This window comes from Phaseolus vulgaris, chromosome 11 (genome assembly GCF_000499845.2).
Source record: "Phaseolus vulgaris cultivar G19833 chromosome 11, P. vulgaris v2.0, whole genome shotgun sequence".
In the NCBI taxonomy this organism is placed as follows: domain Eukaryota; kingdom Viridiplantae; phylum Streptophyta; class Magnoliopsida; order Fabales; family Fabaceae; genus Phaseolus; species Phaseolus vulgaris.
The window spans coordinates 4,529,977-4,550,587 of record NC_023749.2 but is presented as its reverse complement, the minus strand read 5'-3'; the positions used below and the strand labels follow the sequence as shown (position 1 = coordinate 4,550,587).

The 20,611-nt window shown below is 32.8% G+C and overlaps 3 protein-coding genes across 4 annotated transcripts; 1 reads left to right on the top strand and 2 right to left on the bottom strand.

Annotated features, from left to right (window-relative positions):
* Nucleotides 1-1,159: 1,159 nt before the first annotated feature.
* LOC137830189 (endochitinase PR4-like) lies at nucleotides 1,160-2,213 on the bottom strand. The gene is made up of 2 exons (XM_068637371.1): nucleotides 1,740-2,213; nucleotides 1,160-1,657 (listed from the first exon to the last, which is right to left on the bottom strand). The coding sequence occupies exons 1-2, from the start codon at nucleotides 2,023-2,025 to the stop codon at nucleotides 1,251-1,253; spliced, it is 693 nt and encodes a 230-aa protein (XP_068493472.1). The 5' UTR covers nucleotides 2,026-2,213; the 3' UTR covers nucleotides 1,160-1,250.
* A 2,898-nt stretch (nucleotides 2,214-5,111) lies between these two features.
* On the top strand, nucleotides 5,112-7,682 carry LOC137829369 (uncharacterized). Its single transcript, XM_068636177.1, has 3 exons — nucleotides 5,112-5,303; nucleotides 5,643-6,191; nucleotides 6,453-7,682. Exons 1-3 carry the CDS (start codon nucleotides 5,118-5,120, stop codon nucleotides 7,473-7,475), a joined length of 1,758 nt encoding a protein of 585 aa, XP_068492278.1. The 5' UTR covers nucleotides 5,112-5,117; the 3' UTR covers nucleotides 7,476-7,682.
* A 1,707-nt stretch (nucleotides 7,683-9,389) lies between these two features.
* On the bottom strand, nucleotides 9,390-17,820 carry LOC137830255 (uncharacterized). Of its 2 annotated transcripts, XM_068637466.1 has the most exons (3): nucleotides 17,291-17,820; nucleotides 10,058-10,526; nucleotides 9,390-9,964 (listed from the first exon to the last, which is right to left on the bottom strand). In XM_068637466.1, exons 1-3 carry the CDS (start codon nucleotides 17,747-17,749, stop codon nucleotides 9,504-9,506), a joined length of 1,389 nt encoding a protein of 462 aa, XP_068493567.1. In that variant the 5' UTR covers nucleotides 17,750-17,820; the 3' UTR covers nucleotides 9,390-9,503. The 2 variants fall into 2 exon arrangements, with proteins under 2 accessions (XP_068493567.1, XP_068493560.1); XM_068637459.1 differs by having other exon boundaries at nucleotides 9,390-10,526; nucleotides 17,291-17,819.
* Between the last annotated feature and the right edge of the window lie 2,791 nt (nucleotides 17,821-20,611).

The window sequence follows — 20,611 nt, the reverse complement described above, 5'->3', positions numbered from 1 at the left end:
AAAAATAAAAATAATTCCCTTGCTTAAATTAACTTGATACTTACTAATAGAAAATGCTTCAAAAACTAAAAAATATCTTCTTCAAATTATAAATTTTATTCTTTTTTATGTGTAATTTGCTCCCATCGAAATTTATAATATATTTACTAGATCATTGTATTCATCTTCAACAATTAAAATAAGATAAGTTTAAAATCAAGTGCATTGGGTTTTTAAATTATTAATAAATTCGTTTAACTTATAAAAAAACTTATAGAACAGCATAATTAATAGTATTATTTTCTATAGAAGTAAGTAAGAATGTAGTAGTTGATAATCATACTTTCGGCTTCTTCGCGGTCGCATTAAAAGCTTAACATTAATCAATATGTTAAAGTTACAAAAAGTTTGATTAGTTACAACTACTCCATCATAGATTAGTGAAATTCTTAATCTTACACTTTCATAAGTGGTTTGAAATGCAGAAACATTTTTTTTTTTTTCAAGAAAAATGCAGAAAGATGAAGCACACATGTTTAAAATCAACTACGAACTAATGTGTTAGCAATTCCCACGAGGCAATTACATGTTCATATTCAATATGTTAATATATTGATCAATTAAGACATTTTTATTATCGGTAATAAAAAAAATGAATAAATATAAACCACTTTAAGGATAATCCAACCTTTATACATAAAACTGAACCTTTAACCTTCTTCTCTTATTTAAATTCGGGGAAAAATCACTTAAGCCTTTCACTCATACACTTAAAAAAGTACATCATGAGATTGTAGTTTTGGATGGACTCTTCTTTTTCCTTTACTTTGCTCTTTATCTTTGGTTTTTAGTTGAAAGAATATTTGTAAAAGGTCTTTCGACTTATGATAAATACGTAATAATAATATATTTTTGCCTTAATTGTTACACCTATTTATACAATTATGATGATTTGTTATTATTGGATCAAAATTAATACATGAGATCATGATTAAAAGTATATTATTAAATTTATATATGACTTAGTTTTATTAATCATTCTTTAACTTTAATGCATTTAAATATATTGATCAATCGATCGAATATTAAAACATCCCGAACCATCTGGTTCCGACCGGTGCAACATGTATAAGAAAAAATTAGTAAATTGTTTTGTGTTACAATAATGAAAATAAAGATATGACCCTTTGAATTGTTTATTTATTAATATAACTTGTGTGATCACATATATGGTAGACATATATATCCAATATCATAGTAGAGGTGATAACTTAGCAATAAAGATTGTCACCAGGAGCAACACCAAGTTGAGAACAGTAGTGTGTGTAGTGATTAACACGAGCCTGGACAGTGGCAGGGTTTCCTTGATCACATTCAAGCTGGCCATTGATGGCTCTAATGGTTGCACCAAAGCCCTGGTTCATGACAGGGCGAACAAACTCCATCCAGTACCACAATGCTGTCTTGAAGGACACGACAGGGTCATTGGCCACTGTCTCCGGAGCATTCAACCCATCAAAACCGATGTTCTGTCCTGCTGGTCCATAGTTGAAGTTCCAAGATAGTTGGATCGGTCCACGACCATAGTACCCTTTGCTAGGGACACATGGAAACTCAGTGTTGCTTTCATCACAGTAGTCCCTTGATGCTCCTCCAATCTCTTCTATGTAGCAAAAATCTGCATGTTAATTAACTTTATCAGTTGAACCAAAAAAACCAGTATTTGATTTCTGCTATATGTAAAAGTTCCTCATACTAACGTCCACTTTCATGTGTGAAATGAGCAAAAGCAGCTGCAACTTCACGTTTGGAGTCATCTTCATTTCTGAGACTACCAAAGCGAGGGTAGGAATTGTGAGCTTTGAGGAAAGCATCACGTGAGTAGAAGCTCTTCCCTGGACAATCACCATCAGCCTTATTGATTATGTTGTTGAAGAATTGTCTTGTGACGATGTCAGCTATATGCAGGGCACTCTCTGTTTTTGGCACCATCATCATCATCACCACCATGAATAAGGTTGCCACAAACCCTGCAACCTTGCTCATCCTAGCTAGCTGCAAAGTGTGTAAGAGAAACTATGTAATGTTTGTTAGACGAGGTTGAGATTTTTGAGCACAAAGAGACTTGTATTTATAGTGTTAATGCTGGCTAGGACTTTAAACTTTAGTGCTTGAAATTTCACTCTGAACTTGGTGACATTATTAGAGTATGTCCCATTCTATGATAGAACAACGTAATACACGGTCTAGATTTTGACTTTATAGCTTTGATTTGTATACTATAGCTCTTAGTTATAATGGTTTTAGAAACAATATTGTTTATAAAAAAATAGCTTACGTTATTTTAAAATTCACTTTCCGACAACCTACTTGTTCCTGCAGAGTAAAGTGCGTTTCCTTCATGTTTGAGGGGTCTTCGGCCTTTTAGGTTTTCTAGTTCTTATTGGGTTACTCATCCATTTTTGTGTGTGTTCTTTATAATTGTTGTAATGTAATTATATTTTGATATTAAAGTTAGTTTGAAATTAATTTAAAATTAAAATTTTGTCATCTTCCACTTTAAAGTAGTGAGTCTTTAACTAATACATATGACTAAATTATGTTTAATGAGGTTGAATAGTTTTTTAATCATTATACTGGTCGTGATTGAATGAGTCACGTCACTCGATATCATTGACTGATCGGCCGAGTGATCAATCACAACAAAGAACAAATTGACAAATAAACGACAAAAAAATATCCTATAAATCAGGGTAATTTCCCTACAAATCCGTGTCCAACCTCGTCAAATCTAGGTGTCATTCCGAAAAATCAGCTAACACTGATTTATTGAAGATATGTGTCAGATACAACCCATGAATCAAATGACCTATTACCAAACACTATAAATAAGCCTTCTTCAAAGGAGTAAGGTACGCTTTGATCAATTACATCATACACTCTTAATACAGAGTATTTGCTTGATCGTTGAAAAACCTTCTGCAGGTTAACTCCCAACTGAGCACCAAGGAGGAGTGATCGAGTATTAGAGAATGAGTACGAGAGAAGAGTAAGGATGAGCAAGCGAATACTAAAGAACGAGTACTATAAGACTAATAAGGAGCGACCAAACACTAGAAAACGAATACAAGAAGTAAGAAAAAACAACCGAGTACCATAGAACAAGTACGAGAAAAGTAAGAAGGAACGATCGAGACATCAACGACAATATTACTACAAGTTCGAGTTTCACATACTATATAAACCTATTGTAATCTATATAAGTACATAATTACTAAGGGTTTATTGTATAATATTTATTAATAACATTGTTAAATATCATCATTCTGTAAAGATAAAGATAAAATCGTTATATAAGTGTACGGAAACTCCACACTCAAAAGATAACTACAATGACTAAATTTATTTTGGATTATGACTACTAAGTTCTTTTTTTTTTCTCTGAAAAATATTTATAAAAAAGGCATTAAATGTGGATAGAGGGTGGTGTGTTTTGTTTTGACTTGTAGGTGTAAAAAGCTAAGATGAATAGTCTTATGTGTTTGTGTTTGACTTTAATGATGGCGTAAGTAGCCACACACTTTCACGCAACCCCATTCTCGTTATCTTTTAATTTGGATTACTTATTTAAATAGGTTTTGTAGGCTTCACGTTAAAAAACAAAAAAAGTTTTTATAAATTTACAAGTATTTACCGGGAATTTTTTTAAAATTTCTAAAAAATGATAAATTGATTTTAACTTATTTAAAAAATGCCTTAATATTTTATTTTATCTTTCTCTTACGAGTATTTCCTTAAATTTTATTCAAACTAACTTGCTGATGTTTTTAAAATTTATCAATAATTTGCAAAACAAACACGAACTTTAAACTCGTTTTAATTAGTTCATTAAAATGTTACAAATGTATTCATTTTGCATATTAGAGTGAATCTCTCGTAAATATCCATTCATAAACTCAAATAAATTACTTTGGTGCGTGCTAATATTGGTTTTTTTAGTTAATACGTTATAGCTATTATATACCATGAGAAATTACACAATTTTGATTGGAATTAAACTCAGATTTTTTAAACAAAATATTAAGTTCGAGAATGAGATTTAGGTGTAAAATTATAAATATTTTTTCTATAAAAAAAAGATGCATTATTTAAGGATTAATCCAAGACTGAGATGTAGTTAACATAGCTTTAAGACTGAAAGTTTTAAATATTTATACTTTAATATTTAACCTATTTTCATTATCATTAAAATATTTATAAGTTTTATTTTGGTTTTCTAATTTTGTGCTTAATTTAATTTTCTTAATTATCTTGTACTATTTTTTTTTCAAAACTGCCTCATCTTATTTTGTTGATTTAGGGGACGTGTTGATGACTATCATAAAAAAAAGTTAAAACAAGCTTAATATTTGTGTTGTCTCATTATTTATATCTTTATTCAATTTCATCCTATTATTTTAAAAGGTTTAATTTGATCCATTATTTTTTAAAATACATTAACAAACAATAAGTACATAAATATTAAATAAGTGACAAAGACAAATTATTCTTGGATGTTTCGTAATCGATAAAATACTTGTATTGAAAAAAATAAGTTTAGGACTATGCGTGTACGGATAAGTTGACTAATTTAAGATTTATTCATAGAGAATATTTTCATTGGTATAATAGACTTCTCATCTAGTCTATTCTTAATTTTTTTTTTGAATAGGTATAGTCTATTTATATATCGCTTTTGTTAACATATGGGTTTTAATCTAGTCCCCATATTCTTGTATTTTTTTTCCATGTAATGATAAATGATTGTTATTACTTGAAGTGTCAACCTATTGAGATATCAAGTTGCATAGTAACGTATAATATAAAATTTTTTATTTAACCTATTGAGATATCAAGTTGCATATAAAGAACGGTAAAATTTCAAAAACATTTAAATGTATTAAATATATATATATATATATATATATATATTTTAAAAATATTATTTAAATAAGATAATTAAGTTAATTAAATATAATTTATATTAATATCGAATTAAAATTGTTATATTAGTAAAAAAAAATATTATTGACATTCTAATTGTCATAAAAAATAATCTTAATTAATATTAGTTCACAAATAATTTTGATTATGTTTTAATGGTTGGAAATAATTTTAACGAACCAGTGTGTAGCAGTGGTGGGAAGAAGAAGATGATATCTCCCACACTCTCATTCTCTTGCAATCCCAAAAACCCAAACTCGCTTTGCTTTTTTCCATTGCAGGGTTTTGCCAGCGCTTCCACTCTCAGGCTTTCGCCAACGCTTCCGCTTCGTTGCTCTCAGGTCTTGTCTCCTTCACTTCCTCCATTGTTTATTTACTGTTTTTTCATTACAACAATTTCTGTTGCGTCTTTGCATTTTTCTCAAACCCTGGAACCTTTAAACCTCCACCATCGTTGTCTTACGTATCTTCAATTTCAGTAGATAAATATTTGTAATACAAATTAGTCGGGTTTTCGGATTAAATTGTGAACACATGATTTTGGAGCAGATTTATTACAGGCTTATGCTCGTGCATTGCAGTTGTTAGGGTTTGATTAGGTTTTTTTTTTGAAGAATCCAGGAGTTGTTTAATTGGGGGTATGGAATGCTGTTCAGAGCGTTGAAATTTATTTTATGCAGGAAAGAAGCATTGCAGCAGCACCAGTAGGGCTAGATGAAAGCATTGGGGGATTATCAACCACAAACGACCGCGTTTTGAGCGGCAACACTCCGGTGCTTCGGCAAAATGGCCTACCTCCTCTTGTCAGTGCATTGAAAGCTTCTGCTGAGCAAAATGTTGCCAGTTTTCACTTTCCTGGACATAACAGAGGGCATGCTGCTCCTGCTTCCTTGACTCGGCTTATCGGAACGAGACCCTATTCGCATGATTTACCTGAGCTTCCGGAGCTTGACAACCTCTTTTGTCCCCAGGGCCCCATATTGGAAGCACAGACTGAAGCAGCCAAACTGTTTGGATCATCACACACATGGTTTCTTGTTGGAGGTACTACTTGTGGGATTCAGGCAGCCATTATGGCTACCTGTTCCCCGGGGGATTTTCTGATTCTTCCAAGGAATTCCCATATATCAGCTATATCTGCTATGGTATTGTCTGGTGCAGTGCCTAAGTACATCGTTCCCGATTATGAAAATGATTGGGACATTGCTGGTGGTGTCTCTCCATTGCAGGTTATTCAGATGCTGCCCACTATCATATTGTGCTCACGTTCATGAAAATCTGCTCACAAAAATAAAAATTTCATGCAAGAAGTTGATACGAATAGAATTGCATTGTCGTATTCATTAAAGAAACCATCTGAATAGTTTTTGTTTTTAACTCTTACACAGAAGATGAGTTCCGAATCTCTGACTTTTTACTTTCATTAATGTTAGGATTCTTTTAGTAATCTTATCTAATTCTCACTCTTTTTTATGTGGGTGTTTTTGCAGGTATTGAAAGCCATCCGAGGATTAGAAATGGAAGGGAAAAAAGCGGCAGCAGTCTTCATCACTTCGCCTACTTATCATGGTATTTGCAGTAACTTAAGCGAGATTTCTGAGCTGTGTCATTCTCGTAAAATTCCTTTGATTGTTGATGAAGCTCATGGGGCACATTTTGGATTTCATTCTGAGCTGCCAAGCTCAGCCCTCCAGCAAGGGGCTGATCTGACTGTACAGTCAACTCACAAAGTTCTATGCTCTCTTACTCAGTCATCTATGTTGCACATGTCGAGAAATATTGTAGATAAGGAAAAAATTGATAGATGTCTCCAAACACTTCAAACTACAAGCCCTAGCTATCTGCTTTTGGCATCCCTGGATGCTGCAAGAGCTCAACTTAGTGAACGCCCTGATGTTGCATTCAACCAAGCAATTGCATTAGCTTATGAAGCAAAGTACACGCTAAAATCAATTGCTGGTATATCAGTGCTTGAGAATTCAAGCTTTTCAACCTTTGCTGCAATTGATCCATTGCGTCTCACAGTAGGCTTTTGGAAGCTTCGTTTATCAGGTTATGAAGCAGACGAAATCTTATACAGAGATTATGGTGTTGTCTGTGAACTTGTTGGGAACAAATCTATTACTTACGCATTTAATCTCGGGACTTGTAGGGACCATGTCCATAGACTTCTATTGGGAATAAAGCATTTGGCTGCAACTTATTCTTCCTTTCAGCAACCTGAAGAGAAAGTGCGTAATGTTGATGCACCCTTTGATGATATTATCATGAGTTTGATCCCCAGAGATGCCTTTTTTGCTAGTAAAAGAAAAGTAACAATAAGGGAGAGCATAGGTGAGGTTTCAGGGGAGCTTATATGTCCATACCCTCCGGGCATACCAGTATTGATCCCTGGTGAGGTTATTACGGAAAAAGCTGTTGATTATCTTCTGTATGTTAGGAGTAAAGGTGCTGATATTAGTGGGGCATCTGATCCCTTACTTTCTTCAGTAGTTGTCTGCAACGTAAAGTAAATCAGCTGGTGAGAAGCACCTTGAAGTTAAAACATCCCAAGTGGCCTTTGATTTTTTGCATCACACACACCAAAAGGTTATTTTACAGTTGGGGATGGTTTACACAGCTGAAGAAATTTCTGAGTAGTTAGCAAATACTAAGGCTGAATTGTTGGTAACTTTTTCTCATTTAGAATGAAAGAGTACTCAATTTTTGTCTCTTGGAAATGCTACTGGGTTCTTCGAGTCACTGGGAAAGAAATATCACAAGTCATGACTGTTATAGGAGAGACGAGCAGATTCGTCACTAATAAATTTTAAACAAACTCATAAGAAACTAAGATGTTATTTTCAAACTAAAATCTGAAGGTAATAAATTTATAGGTTCATCTTACTCAATTCTTTACTCAATATTAAACTTCCAACTGATTTTGAATTCCTATTATACAATTAAATGCTAAATATTTGAGAAAGGACCGATGAATGCAGAGCACTTAAGGAGACCAGCATCACTCTGGAAACCGTCATAAATATTGAAAGAAAATTGCAAGTAATTGGATTTTAATTGTATGCGTAGCTAATTGGAAAAAATGATTTAGAGAATAGGAAGGATTTATTTCAGACTTTTTCATGATTTATGCTAGTAACGTTATAGTGACGGGTAAGGTCAAAACTTGAGAAGTCAATGTCACATACCATACTCATGACTAGTGCATGTTTATCTTTTTGTAGATTTCAGATTGGTTAGACATTAGAACAATTTAGAGTATATAACAATTTAGAGTATATGAGTATATAAGTGGAAGAAATCTCAACCAAGATTTAGTTAGACATTAAAAATTTATTCTAATACAAATTAATTTGACACTAAGATGTGATGTGATGTGTAATGTAATTGTAGTTTGGATAGCAAATATTAGAAAATTGATTGTCTTAAAATTGACTTTTGGTGTATGATTACTAGAATGTGTTTTGTCTTGCTGTTTACCAGGACAGTATAACATTAAACAGGGATATATGGATTGAGCAAGTGTATTTTTGTTTTGTTTTTATTTAAAGGAAAAACTGTGTTAAAAATTATTTACAAAAATGCTCTTAAAACAAAAATAACATCTCCAAAGCTGAAGTGTTAAGAAATGTGTTAAAATTGGAGACTTAAATTTTGGAAGAAACTCCCATTAAAAGAATCCGATATGACAACAGGGTGCCTCTTAAAATTAAATTAAGAACAAGGTTATACACAAAAATTTGGATGGTAACAATAAATAAGGCAAATTCTCCAAGCACCTCAATGCCTCCTTCCTCTAACTCCATATAATTTAAAAATGTCAAATATACCTTGACTTATTATTATTATTTTTTAATTAATGTCAAATATTTTTTAATTAATTGTATTTTCTTTTATTAGAAAATGTGGATGAATGATTATGAAGAAGTAACATTTCTTTTTACTCGTCATATTTAAGAGATTTATGTTTCTCCTTTCCATTTTAGAAAAATGTTGGTATATTATAATTGGTGTACATGTCAATTACATAACTACAAGGTAATTAATTTTAAAAATTTTACAAATTGTTGGTATGTTACCTAAATAAATAAAAAACGCATAAACTCCTAATTATTTTGTTACTAATATCTCCCACATATGTACGTTCCGACAGTCAAACAAAGTGAAAAAAAAAACAGAGCTTTTAATAATGAAAAAACTATATATAAAGTTTGAAAAGTATTTTTTTAAAATAAAAAATACTTTGTATTTCAAATTATAATTTTTTCAAATAATCTTCTTAAGCAATGCTATGATTAACTCAATATACCGGATTTAACTTTGAAGAGTTCACAAAATCTCAAGTTTTTCTCATTTAAAATTTCTTTCCGAATTCTCACTTTCAACCTAATTGCTTTTATTAGTTAGTTGCTGTCATTAGTAGTTGCTGATCACTGCTAAAAAATTTCTTTAACTGTGGAAATCCTTGTAAAGTGTTGTAATAATAACGTTATAGTGCGACACAAAGACCAAATTTTAGCTTAAGAATGCTCCTTCCCAGTTCATAATTTACGGCAAACAACTATTGAAGAAAGGGAGGAGTCAGATGCTCCATTGATTTCAGCACCTTTACTCCTAACATGAAGCAGATAATCAACAATTTTTTCAGTTATAACCTCACCAGGGATCAACACTGGTACACCTGGAGGGTATGGACATATAAGCTCCCCTGCAACCTCACCAATGCTCTCCCTTATTGCCACTTTCCTTTTACCTGCAAAAAAGGCATCTCTAGGGATCAAACTCATCATTATATCATCAAAGGGTGCATCAACATTCACCACTTTCTTCTCAGCTTGTTCAATGGAACCATATGTTTCAGCTAGACGCTTTATCCCCAACAAAAGCCTCTCAACATGTTCCCTACAAGTCCCAAGATTAAGTACATAAGTAATACATGTATTCCCAACAAGTTCACCAATGACTTCCTCATCCTTGTATAAGATTTCGTCTGCTTCGTAACCTGATAAACCAAGATTCCAAAAACCTACAGTGAGACGCAATGGATCAACTGCAGGAGATGCTGGAAAGCTTGAGTTCTCAAGTAGTGAGATACCAGGGATTTGTTTTAGCACACACTTTGCCTCATCGGCTAATGCAATTGCTTGGTTAAATGCAATATCAGGGTTCTCACTGAGTTGAGCTCTAGCAGCATCTAGGGATGCCAAAAGCAGAAAACTAGGACTTGTGGTTTGGAGAGTTCGGAGACATCTACAAATTTTTTCCTTATCTACAATGTTGCCTGACATGTGCAGCATAGATGACTGAGTAAGAGAGCATAAAACCTTGTGAGTGGACTGCACAACTAGGTCAGCTCCTTGCTGGAGAGCTGACTTGGGAAGTTTGGAATGAAATCCAAAGTGTGCGCCATGAGCTTCATCAACAATCAAAGGAATTTTTCGAGAATGACACAGCTCCGAAATCTTGCTCAAGTTACTGCAAATACCATGATATGTAGGTGAAGTGATGAATACTGCTGCTGCTTTTTTCCCTTCCATTTCTAGCTCCTCCATGGCTTTCAATACCTGCAACAACACCCGCCACAATAACAATTCCTAGACATTACTAATTAAAAACAACAAAGTTATGAACTATTATCATCATAAATTACTTTCTATTGTTTGCAAATAAAAGCGCACTCTTCATTTCATTTCTTTCTTGAAATCATTAGTAAAGAAGACAGTGTCTCTACATTATACGTGCTTTCATATGTCTGTAACTGGCTTTTCATAATATTTTTTAAACAGTTGTATACTACTTCATCAACCTGTGTGAGTAAAATATTCAAGAACCTAATACAGATACGTGAAGTAAATTTAAGTATACATATGCTTCATAGAAGATAAGAATAGCAAACGCAGTATCAATGTTGAGGAAAGTAAAAATGGATCAGAGATTCGGAACAAATTCTTAGCATCCTTAAACATGTAAGGAAATAACGGATTTTCTATTAAAGGGTTATAATATATAATTATATTTTCTATTTAGCTTATTAACGTGGATTAAATGAGTAGATACCAATATGATTTAATTAAGGGGATTATGGAAACCCTAATTAGCAACATAAATATAGGGTTATTGGTTATGGTCCCCAACACACTAAATAAAAACACACGTTAGATATTAAGGTCCCATAGAGGAATTAGGTTATTTGGTTGAGGAAGACCACAAACCTCATGTTCTTGATTGTCATAGAGATTCCGCAACCATTGGCGATCATCACTATGGATCAAGGTATTTTAATTAATATTTTTGATAATTGACATGAAAAATCTTGACTATTTTCGGATTATAGAATTAGAAATTCTAACAAGTGGCATCAGAGCCGATCATGTTTATTTATTAAGAATGTTTTTGATGAATTAGAGACATATTTAATTTATCATCTTAAACCCTAATTATTATCTTTTATTTGGTTTGAGTTATGGATATGCCTCTTTACAGTCAACATTCAATATTAAGGACCTTCTCATTGGGTGACCATGGATCCTGGGGACTTTTGATTATACTATAGCTTTTGTTTTATGTGGAATACACTTTAAAGAAAGCTTTCGATAGATATATATATATATATATATATTTTTTATTTTATTTTATTTTTTTTTCTTCTGAAATCATGCGCTGTGTGTATTTATTTTGATTGATATTTTTATTTTATTTTATTCATTCAACATGTCAAAGGATATATATGGCATAATTGGTTCTTTGATAAATTTTATTAAAGCCTAACAATTCTCTATTGTTGTTATTGTGATTATTTAATCATTCGGCCATCACTAATGAAATTTGATCATTTTTGTGATACGTACTTTGGATCCATTAAATCATTGTTAATTTGTTAGTGTTATAAATCAATACTGGTGGAACTTTGCCGTGATTGTCATACGGTTTATTAAGCAGAAGGATCCCATTAGTATAATTCTCATATGGTTTACTTTTTAATTTTACGATTTTATTATTTATAATTAAATATTGGTAAGTCTGTAATTAAAACAATTTAATTGAATCAATATGTCGCCAAAGTGATCTCTTTTGTGGATATTATTTTGTTTTGAATTATAGATGTTTTTCGTACATGTAATTTTGTAATTATTTATCGGCTCAAAGGAAGGTGAATTTTAATGAAATTACGTGAACGGTTGTTGTGATAGAATGAGTGATGACTATTTGGTTTACATGTGAATTTTAAATCGGCCCAAAGGAAGATTTATTATTTAACATGTTATTATTGTCATCATTTGATTACAACCAATATGTCATTTACAAATTAATATTTTGTCCAAAGATAAAATGTTAGTGGAGTGCCCAATATCTTGGGATGGGGTTACCTTTATTTAATTTTATGATTTTCTAAACTTATGTGAGCTTTATTGAATTTTCTTTTGTTCTAAATTCAGTTTTTGTTGCTATTGCTCCGATTTTTTCTGCTCAAGCCAATAATATCCCTATGCTTAGCGGGACAAACTTTAAATTTTGGAAAGAAACCGTGGAAATTGTTCTCGGTTGTATGGATTTGGATCTGGCACTTAGGGTGGAACGACCACTCCTACTTCGGATAACCCAAATGAGGTTAAAATTGAGAAATGGGATCACTCTAACCGAATGTGTCCGATGATCATGAAACGTTCCATTTCGGAAGCGTTTCGGGGCTCTATTTTTGAGAGTGGGGATGCCAAAAAGTTCCTTGAAGGAATTGAAGAGTACTTTGCCAAGAATGAAAAATTGGAAGCGAGTAACCTTTTGGGTAAGGTTGTCTCCATGAAGTATCAGGGCAAAGGAAACATAAGAGAGTACATCATGGAGATGTCTAATCTCGCATCAAAGCTCAAGTCACTTAAGTTAGAGTTGTCTAAGGACTTGCTGTACACTTGGTTTTGATCTCTCTGCCTGCACACTTTGGTCAATTTAAGGTGAGTTATAACACTCAAAATGATAAATGGTCCTTAAATGAGCTTATTTCTCATTGTGTGCAAGAGGAAGAGAGACAACAACGAGATAAGGTTGATAGTGCTCATTTGGCTTCGACCTCGAAGAATAAGATGAAAAGGAGAGCTAAGGATATTGTGGAGGGAGCTTCTCAAAAGAAGAAACCAAAGATGCATAATGGTGAATTCATTTGCCATTTCTGTAAGAAGTCGGGACACATGAAGAGGTAGTCTCCCAAATACGCTGATTGGCGTGTAAAGAAAGGTTTGCTTCTAAATTTAGTTTGTTCTGAAGTTAATTTAGCTTTTGTACCTAAGGATACTTGGTGGGTAGATTCTGGTGCTACTACTCACATAAGTATTTCTATATAGGGTTACTGCCAAGTGATGCTGAAAGATTCATCTTTGTGGGCGATGGCAATAGAGTTGCAGTGGAGGCTATAGGAACTTTTAGATTATTATTAAAGATCAGAGTTTATTTGGATTTATTTGAGACTTTTGTTGCACCGTCTTTTCGACAGAATTTAATTTCAATTTCTAGTTTGGACAAATCTGGTTTTTCTTGTTCATTTGGAAATAAATAATAAAGTTAGTCTCTACCAAAATTCAAATCTTATTGGATCTGATTATTTGAATGATAATCTATATATGGTTGATATTGTTAGTTCTTATAATGAAATACTGCAAACAAGTTCACGTGGTACAAAGCGAAAATTAAATGAGGATTCTACTACCTTATGGCACAAGCGTTTAGGTCATATCTCTAAACAGAGAATTCAGAGACTTGTGTCAGATGGAATCCTTGAACCCTTAGATCTAACAGACTTGCAAGTTTGTATTGAGTGTATCAAAGGGAAACGAACAAACAAAAGAAAATTAGGTGCCGAAAGAGCTTCAAACGTCTTAGAATTAATACATACTGATATATGTGGCCCATTCCCTACAGCTTCTCGGAATGGACAATGGTATTTTATTACGTTTATAGACGATTATTTTAGATACAGTTACCTATATTTGATACATGATAAGTCTCAATCCCTTGACGTTTTTAAATCTTTCAAAGCTGAAGTTGAGCTTCAACTTGGAAAGAAAATTAAGGTTGTCAAATCTGATCGTGGTGGTAGGTACTACAGTCGATATGATGGATCAGGAGAACAACGTCCGGGGCCATTTGCTCTTTTCCTCAATGAGTGTGGGATCGTTCCGCAATACACCATGCCGGGCAAACCCAGTATGAATGGTGTTGCAGAACAAAGAAACCGAACTCTTAAAGACATGGTTAGGAGTATGATTACTCATTCTTCTTTACCAGAATCACTCTGGGGAGAAGCATTAAAGATCGCAGTTTATATCATTAACAGAGTACCAAGTAAGGCAGTTGCCAAAACCCCTTATGAGCTGTGGACAGGCAAGAAACCTAGCATTAGGCACTTGCACATTTTGGGGTTGTCCAGTTGAAGCGCAACTTTATAAGCCGCACGAAGCAAAACTAGACTTAAGAACGATTAGCTATTATTTTGTTGGGTACGCTGAGCGCTCTCGAGGCTACAATAGTTTTTTGATCCCACATCAAGATCTATTTTTGAAACGGGAAATGCGAGATTTCTTGAGGAAATTGAGTTTGGGAGGGAAGAAGATTTAAGGAATGTCGGTTTTGAGGAAGAGTTTGTTGTTCAAAATGACAAGGTCATTGTACCTGTTGTTATTCATGACACAACTCCATAACTCAACAACGATGTTCAGGCTCCTATCCCTGACATTGTTGTACAACAAAATGACAATGAAGTTCTTCCTCACGCACCACCTAATGATCAAACTCAACAACCTCAAGAATTGCCATTAAGAAGATCCATTAGAGAAAGAAGAAGTGCGATTTCGGATGATTACATCGTATTTCTGCAAGAACATGAGGATGCAATTGGTTTAACAGAGGAAGATCCAATCAACTTCTGTCAAGCCATGCGTAGTTCAGACGCTTCTAAATGGATCGATGCCATGAATGAAGAGATGAAGTCTATGAATGACAACGACGTTTGGGATCTCGTTGAATTGCCTAAAGGCTCGAAACCCATTGGTTGTAAATGGATATTTAAAATCAAGAGGGATTCAAATGGAAATATTGAGAGATATAAGGCACGTCTAGTCGCTAAAGGCTTTACTCAAAAGAAAGATATTGACTATAAAGAAACTTTCTCTCCCGTCTCTTTGAAAGATTCTTTTAGAATAATTATGGCATTGGTAGTGCATCTTGACTTGGAGTTACATCAGATGGATGTCAAGACCGTGTTTCTCAATGGTGACATTGATGAGACGATTTATATATTGCAACCATAAAATTTTGTATCGAGTGATCCAAAATCTATGGTGTGCAAGCTCAAGAAATCCATCTACGGACTCAAGCAAGCTTCCTGTCAATGGTATCAAAAGTTTCATCAAGTCATTACCTCATACGATTTTGAGGCAAATGTTGTTGATGATTGTGTGTACCACAAGTTCAGTGGGAGTAAATATATCTTTCTGGTGTTATATGTCGATGATATTCTACTTGCTAGTAGTGATGTAGGATTATTGCATGAAACCAAGAAATTTCTGACGAAGAATTTCGAAATGAAAGATCTTGGTAATGCATCTTTTGTATTAGGGATTCAAATACTTAGAGATCGCCCTCGAGGTATTCTTGGATTGTCACAAAAGACCTATATCGATAAAATTCTGAGTAGATTCAGCATGAAAGATAGTAAGCCAGGAGATACACCTCTAGCCAAAGGAGACAAATTTAGTCTCAAACAATGTCCCAAAAATTATCTTGAAAGAAAATAAATGCATAAGATTCCTTATGCATGTGTTATAGGGAGTCTAATGTATGCACAAGTCTGTACTCGTCCCGATATAACATTCATTGTGGGAGTATTGGGCAGATACTTAAATAATCAGGGATTACAACATTGGACAACAACCAAACGCGTGTTGCGTTATTTGAAGAAAACAAAAGACTACGTGCTCACTTATCGGAGATCAGAGAATTTGGAGATCATTGGGTACTCTGACTTTGATTTTGCGGGATGTCAAGATAGCAAGCGCTCCACATCAGGTTATGTCTACATATTAGCTGGAGGAGCCATATCGTGGAAGTCTGTAAAACAGACTCTTATAGCTTCTTCAACTATGGCAGCGGAGTTTGTAGCTTGTTATGAGGCATCCAACCACGGTTTGTGGCTTCAGAATTTTGTTACGGGATTACGAGTTGTAGACGAATCGAAAGACCACTAAAGATTTACTGTGACAACAACTCTGCAGTCTTTTATTCCAACAACAATAGAAGCTCAACGAAGTCAAAGTTTATTGACATTAAGTTTCTAGTTGTGAAAGAAAGAGTTCAAAATAGATAAATTTCTATAGAACATATAGGAACAAATTCTATGCTAGCTGATCCATTAACCAAGGGATTGATACCTAAGGTCTTTCATGAGCACACTGCTCATATGGGTTATTCGTGATGATACCTTGGTTTAGTAGGAGTGTTCTTGTTCTATGTTTTGTTTATGGATATTCTATTGCTTATTATGTTTATGCAGAATAAGGTTGATGGTTTATATGTCTATGATTGAATTCACTATGTTCTTTATTAAACAATTTTAATTGTGTATAAAGATTTTGGAATGATCTCACTAAAGAATAAAGTAGGATCAATTGGAAATTGCCGTTACTTTGAGATAACACTTTACGAAATTTCCATGCTACTCATCCACATTAGATCTATGTCGTTTGGTATATTGATATGTGGTGATTGTCGTGGTCTTGTCACAGATTGATTGTGATAAATATCGAGGTAATTTTCTTATCTTTGTATTAGATGAACCATATTGTTCATAAGGAAAATTAAAATAAATAGGATACGGATGCGCGCCTAAAGAATTGTGATATAGTTGTATTCAGGGTAATATATAACCCAAGTGGGAGATTGTAAGGAAATAACGGATTTCCTATTAATGGGTTATAATATACAATTATACTTCCTATTTAGCTTATTAATGTGTATTAAATGAGTAGATACCAATATTTCCTAATTAAGAGGATTATGAGAACCCTAATTAGCAATATAAAAATAGGCTATTGGTTATGGTCCCCAACACACCAAATAAAAACACACGTTCTTCTCTCCATCAAGAAGAGAGACTAAGGTCCCATAGAGGAATTAAGTTATTTGGTTGAGGAAGACCACAAACCTCCTGTTCTTGATTGCCGTAGAGATTCCACAACAATCGGCGATAATCCAGGTATTTTAATTAAATTTTTGATAATTGGCATGAAAGATATTGGCTATTTTCATTATAGAATTAGAAATTCTAACCTAACATTGTTACCTGAGATGGAGTGACGGCAGCAGCAATGTGCCAATGATTGACAGAGCTGGGAATGATGTACTTAGGCACTGCACCAGATAATACCAATGCAGATATAGCTGATATATGGGAATTCCTGGGAAGAATGAGAAATTCCCCTGGAGAACAAGTGGCCATTATTGCTGCATGTATGCCGGAAGTAGTCCCTCCAACAAGAAACCATGTCTGTGAAGATCCAAAGAGTTTGGCTGCTTCAACCTGTGCTTCTAATATGGGACCATGAGGACAAAAGAGATTGCCAAGCTCTGGAAGCACAGGCAAGTCATGAACATAGGCTGTTCTTCCAATGACCTCAGTCAAGGAAGCAGGTGCAGCATGCCCTCTGTTGTGTCCAGGAAAATGAAAACTTGCAGCATTTTTTATGGCTGAAGATTTGAGTGCAGTGACTAGAGGGGGAACCCCATTTTGCTGAGACATCATGCAGACCTCAAACTAGATTTGATGATAAAGTCCTGCTAATACAAACAAGTAAGGAGATAGAAAGTGAGTATGTTATAATAGATGATGCCCCACTCCCTCTCAATTATGGTGGAATGAATAAATTATTAATTTATTAAGAAGTGAGATGTATGTTTTTACTGTTGAGAGTGTTTAGAGTTTTCAGAGTGTTAATAATTTATTATATAACTTTGGTTTGATAAAGATAATATATTTATTATATAAATTTTTCTTATAATGATTATATATAAAATGACTTGTTTTTTCTCGGTGTGACATGTTAGCTTTAAAGCTGTTTAGTTTATATCAAAAGTACATTAAGCAAGGATTTTTCATATATTTGTATCTACTCTTTGATCGACCCCAAAATGAGTTGCATTATGGAGTGAAGAGGTGAAGTTTGAAAAAAAAAGAGAAGGGTAATGCTGACATGTGATGAGGCATAAACTGTTCCACACATTGATTTTGATTTGGCTGTTGTATCTGTTCTACAGACACTCACCTTTACATCCATCTATAATTTGGTGCTCTAATTTCAATGCCATCAAAAGAAAACTCAACCGAAAAGAGGGGTTGGTTTGGTAGGCTAAGGCATTGAATTTAGCTCAATCTTCACTGCATCCACTTGTGGTCTTTCATTTATGAGAGAGGTGTGTTTTGATTACAAGGTAGATGTAAAAATGATTATAGAAAAAAATACACTTAGAAATTAAAGTGGCAAAACATAACATAAAACAATGACAAACACATGAAGCACAGAGGTTCTTTTGTGTAGCTATTAGAATTTTAGTGTTGAACACATGAGAGTATTACATTTTTGAAATAAGGCTGCACATGTTCAGTCAAAAACTAAAACTGAAAAAGTGAAGTATGGAAATTATTACCATAAGCTACAAGTAAAAATAATAATGGAAAAACATATAGGTAGAAATCAAAGTATATAACTGTAAAAACACATATAGAGGTGTTTTCCTGTATGTGGCAGAGTTTTAGTATTGAACACATGAGATTATTAAGTCAACAGATTTGAAGTATGGTAACAGATGATCAGTTAAAGAATAGAAGTGAAAAAGTGTTGAACATATAAGATTATTAAGTCAACAAATTTGAAGTAAGGTAACGGATGATCAATTAAGGAATAAAAGTGAAAAATCATGAAGTATGAAACTTATTACAATAAACTATGTAAAAAATGATAATGAAAAAACATAAAAGATAGAAATCAAAGTGACAAAACATAAAAAAACAACAAAAATAATAGCAAATTATTAAGAAGTGGACTTTAAGCCTAACTCAATCTCATAAAACCGGCTCAATGAGATGAAATTTGCATCCACTTATATACTATAAAAGGTTCTGATCTCTAGTCGATGTAGGATCTCCAACACAAATGAAATGTTGTTTTTCTTTAACCGTCAAAATTTTAGTGTTGAGGATGTGAGATTATTATGTAAATATATTTGAGATAAGACAGAACATTATAACTTACAAAATAAAAGTGAAAAAGCAAAGTATGGAAGTTATTACAATAACCTACATATAAAAATGATAATGAAAAAAATATACACATAGATTAAACTGAAAAAACATAACAAGAATAACTTATGATATATAGATATGCAATTTTGTACTAGGCCGGATTTGGGATTTGAGTGTTAACCACATTAAGTCAACACAATTCAAATAAGACAATAAACTATCAATAAAAAATAGAAATGAGAAAACAAACTCTTGTCATTACAAAGCATTATATGAGATTATTAACTTCATATATGAAAAATAAAGAAATAATAAATGAAATCACTACATGTTCATATATGATTTAATGTTATATGTATGACTGAAGTCCATAGGAATTTGGTTTCAAAGATTACTTTGCACAACACATTAGTAGTTGATGTTGCTACATTTCCATCTTCATCCAAAATAAGTATTTTCAATCATTTCTTTGTTTTAACTTTAGAAACAATAATATATAATTGATCATGTGTATCGGAAGTGAAAGATAAATTCCAAACTTTAAAAAATATTGATGGTGCCTCTTATTTATTATCATTACAAAATAAAGATATTGAGAACAATAAACTTGAAAGACGATCCCAAATCAATTTTTAATTACTTCAATATTTTTGGGATTTTTTTTAATTTGATACAATTTTATCTTTTAAGTCGTATTACCTTTGCACGACTTTTTCACAATAAAGTCGCGTTACTATGTTCCTAAGTTAGTATGATACTATTTATCCATTTTGATAATTTTTAAGTTTTTTTATCCATTTTAATAATATTTTAAATTTTATCTATTTAAATAATTAACCAATAAAGTTCTACCGGATTAATAAAAATTCCACATTTTTCGGTCAATAAACAAAATACAAACTCTTTTTACTCTTCAACATGATTAATCATATATTAATAGGATAAATTGTATAACACCTTTTTTCTTCATTCATTAATTATGAATTAGTTGATAAGTGATTATGTGGAAAATGAGATATCTGAAAGAGATTCTAAGTGGGAAAAAACTTAGATTTTGCGGCGTCAACTATAAAAGATCTCAAAATATAATCTTAAAATTAATCGTATCAAGTTGGGGCAAAAGTATTCTTTGATGGAATAATTGGAAGGAAAATAAATTTGTATCTCTAACATACGAAAATAAGTGAAAGCTTGGAAATCGATATTGGGTCATGGATCGAAGTTACAGCCCATATTTTTTAAAATATCAAAATTTTCCATTTTCAAGTTTATAATTTAAAATAAAAAAAATTGTATTCTGCATTCTATACAATTTGTAATACAAAATTTTTACAATCTAAATGCAAAAAATTGGATTATAAAATT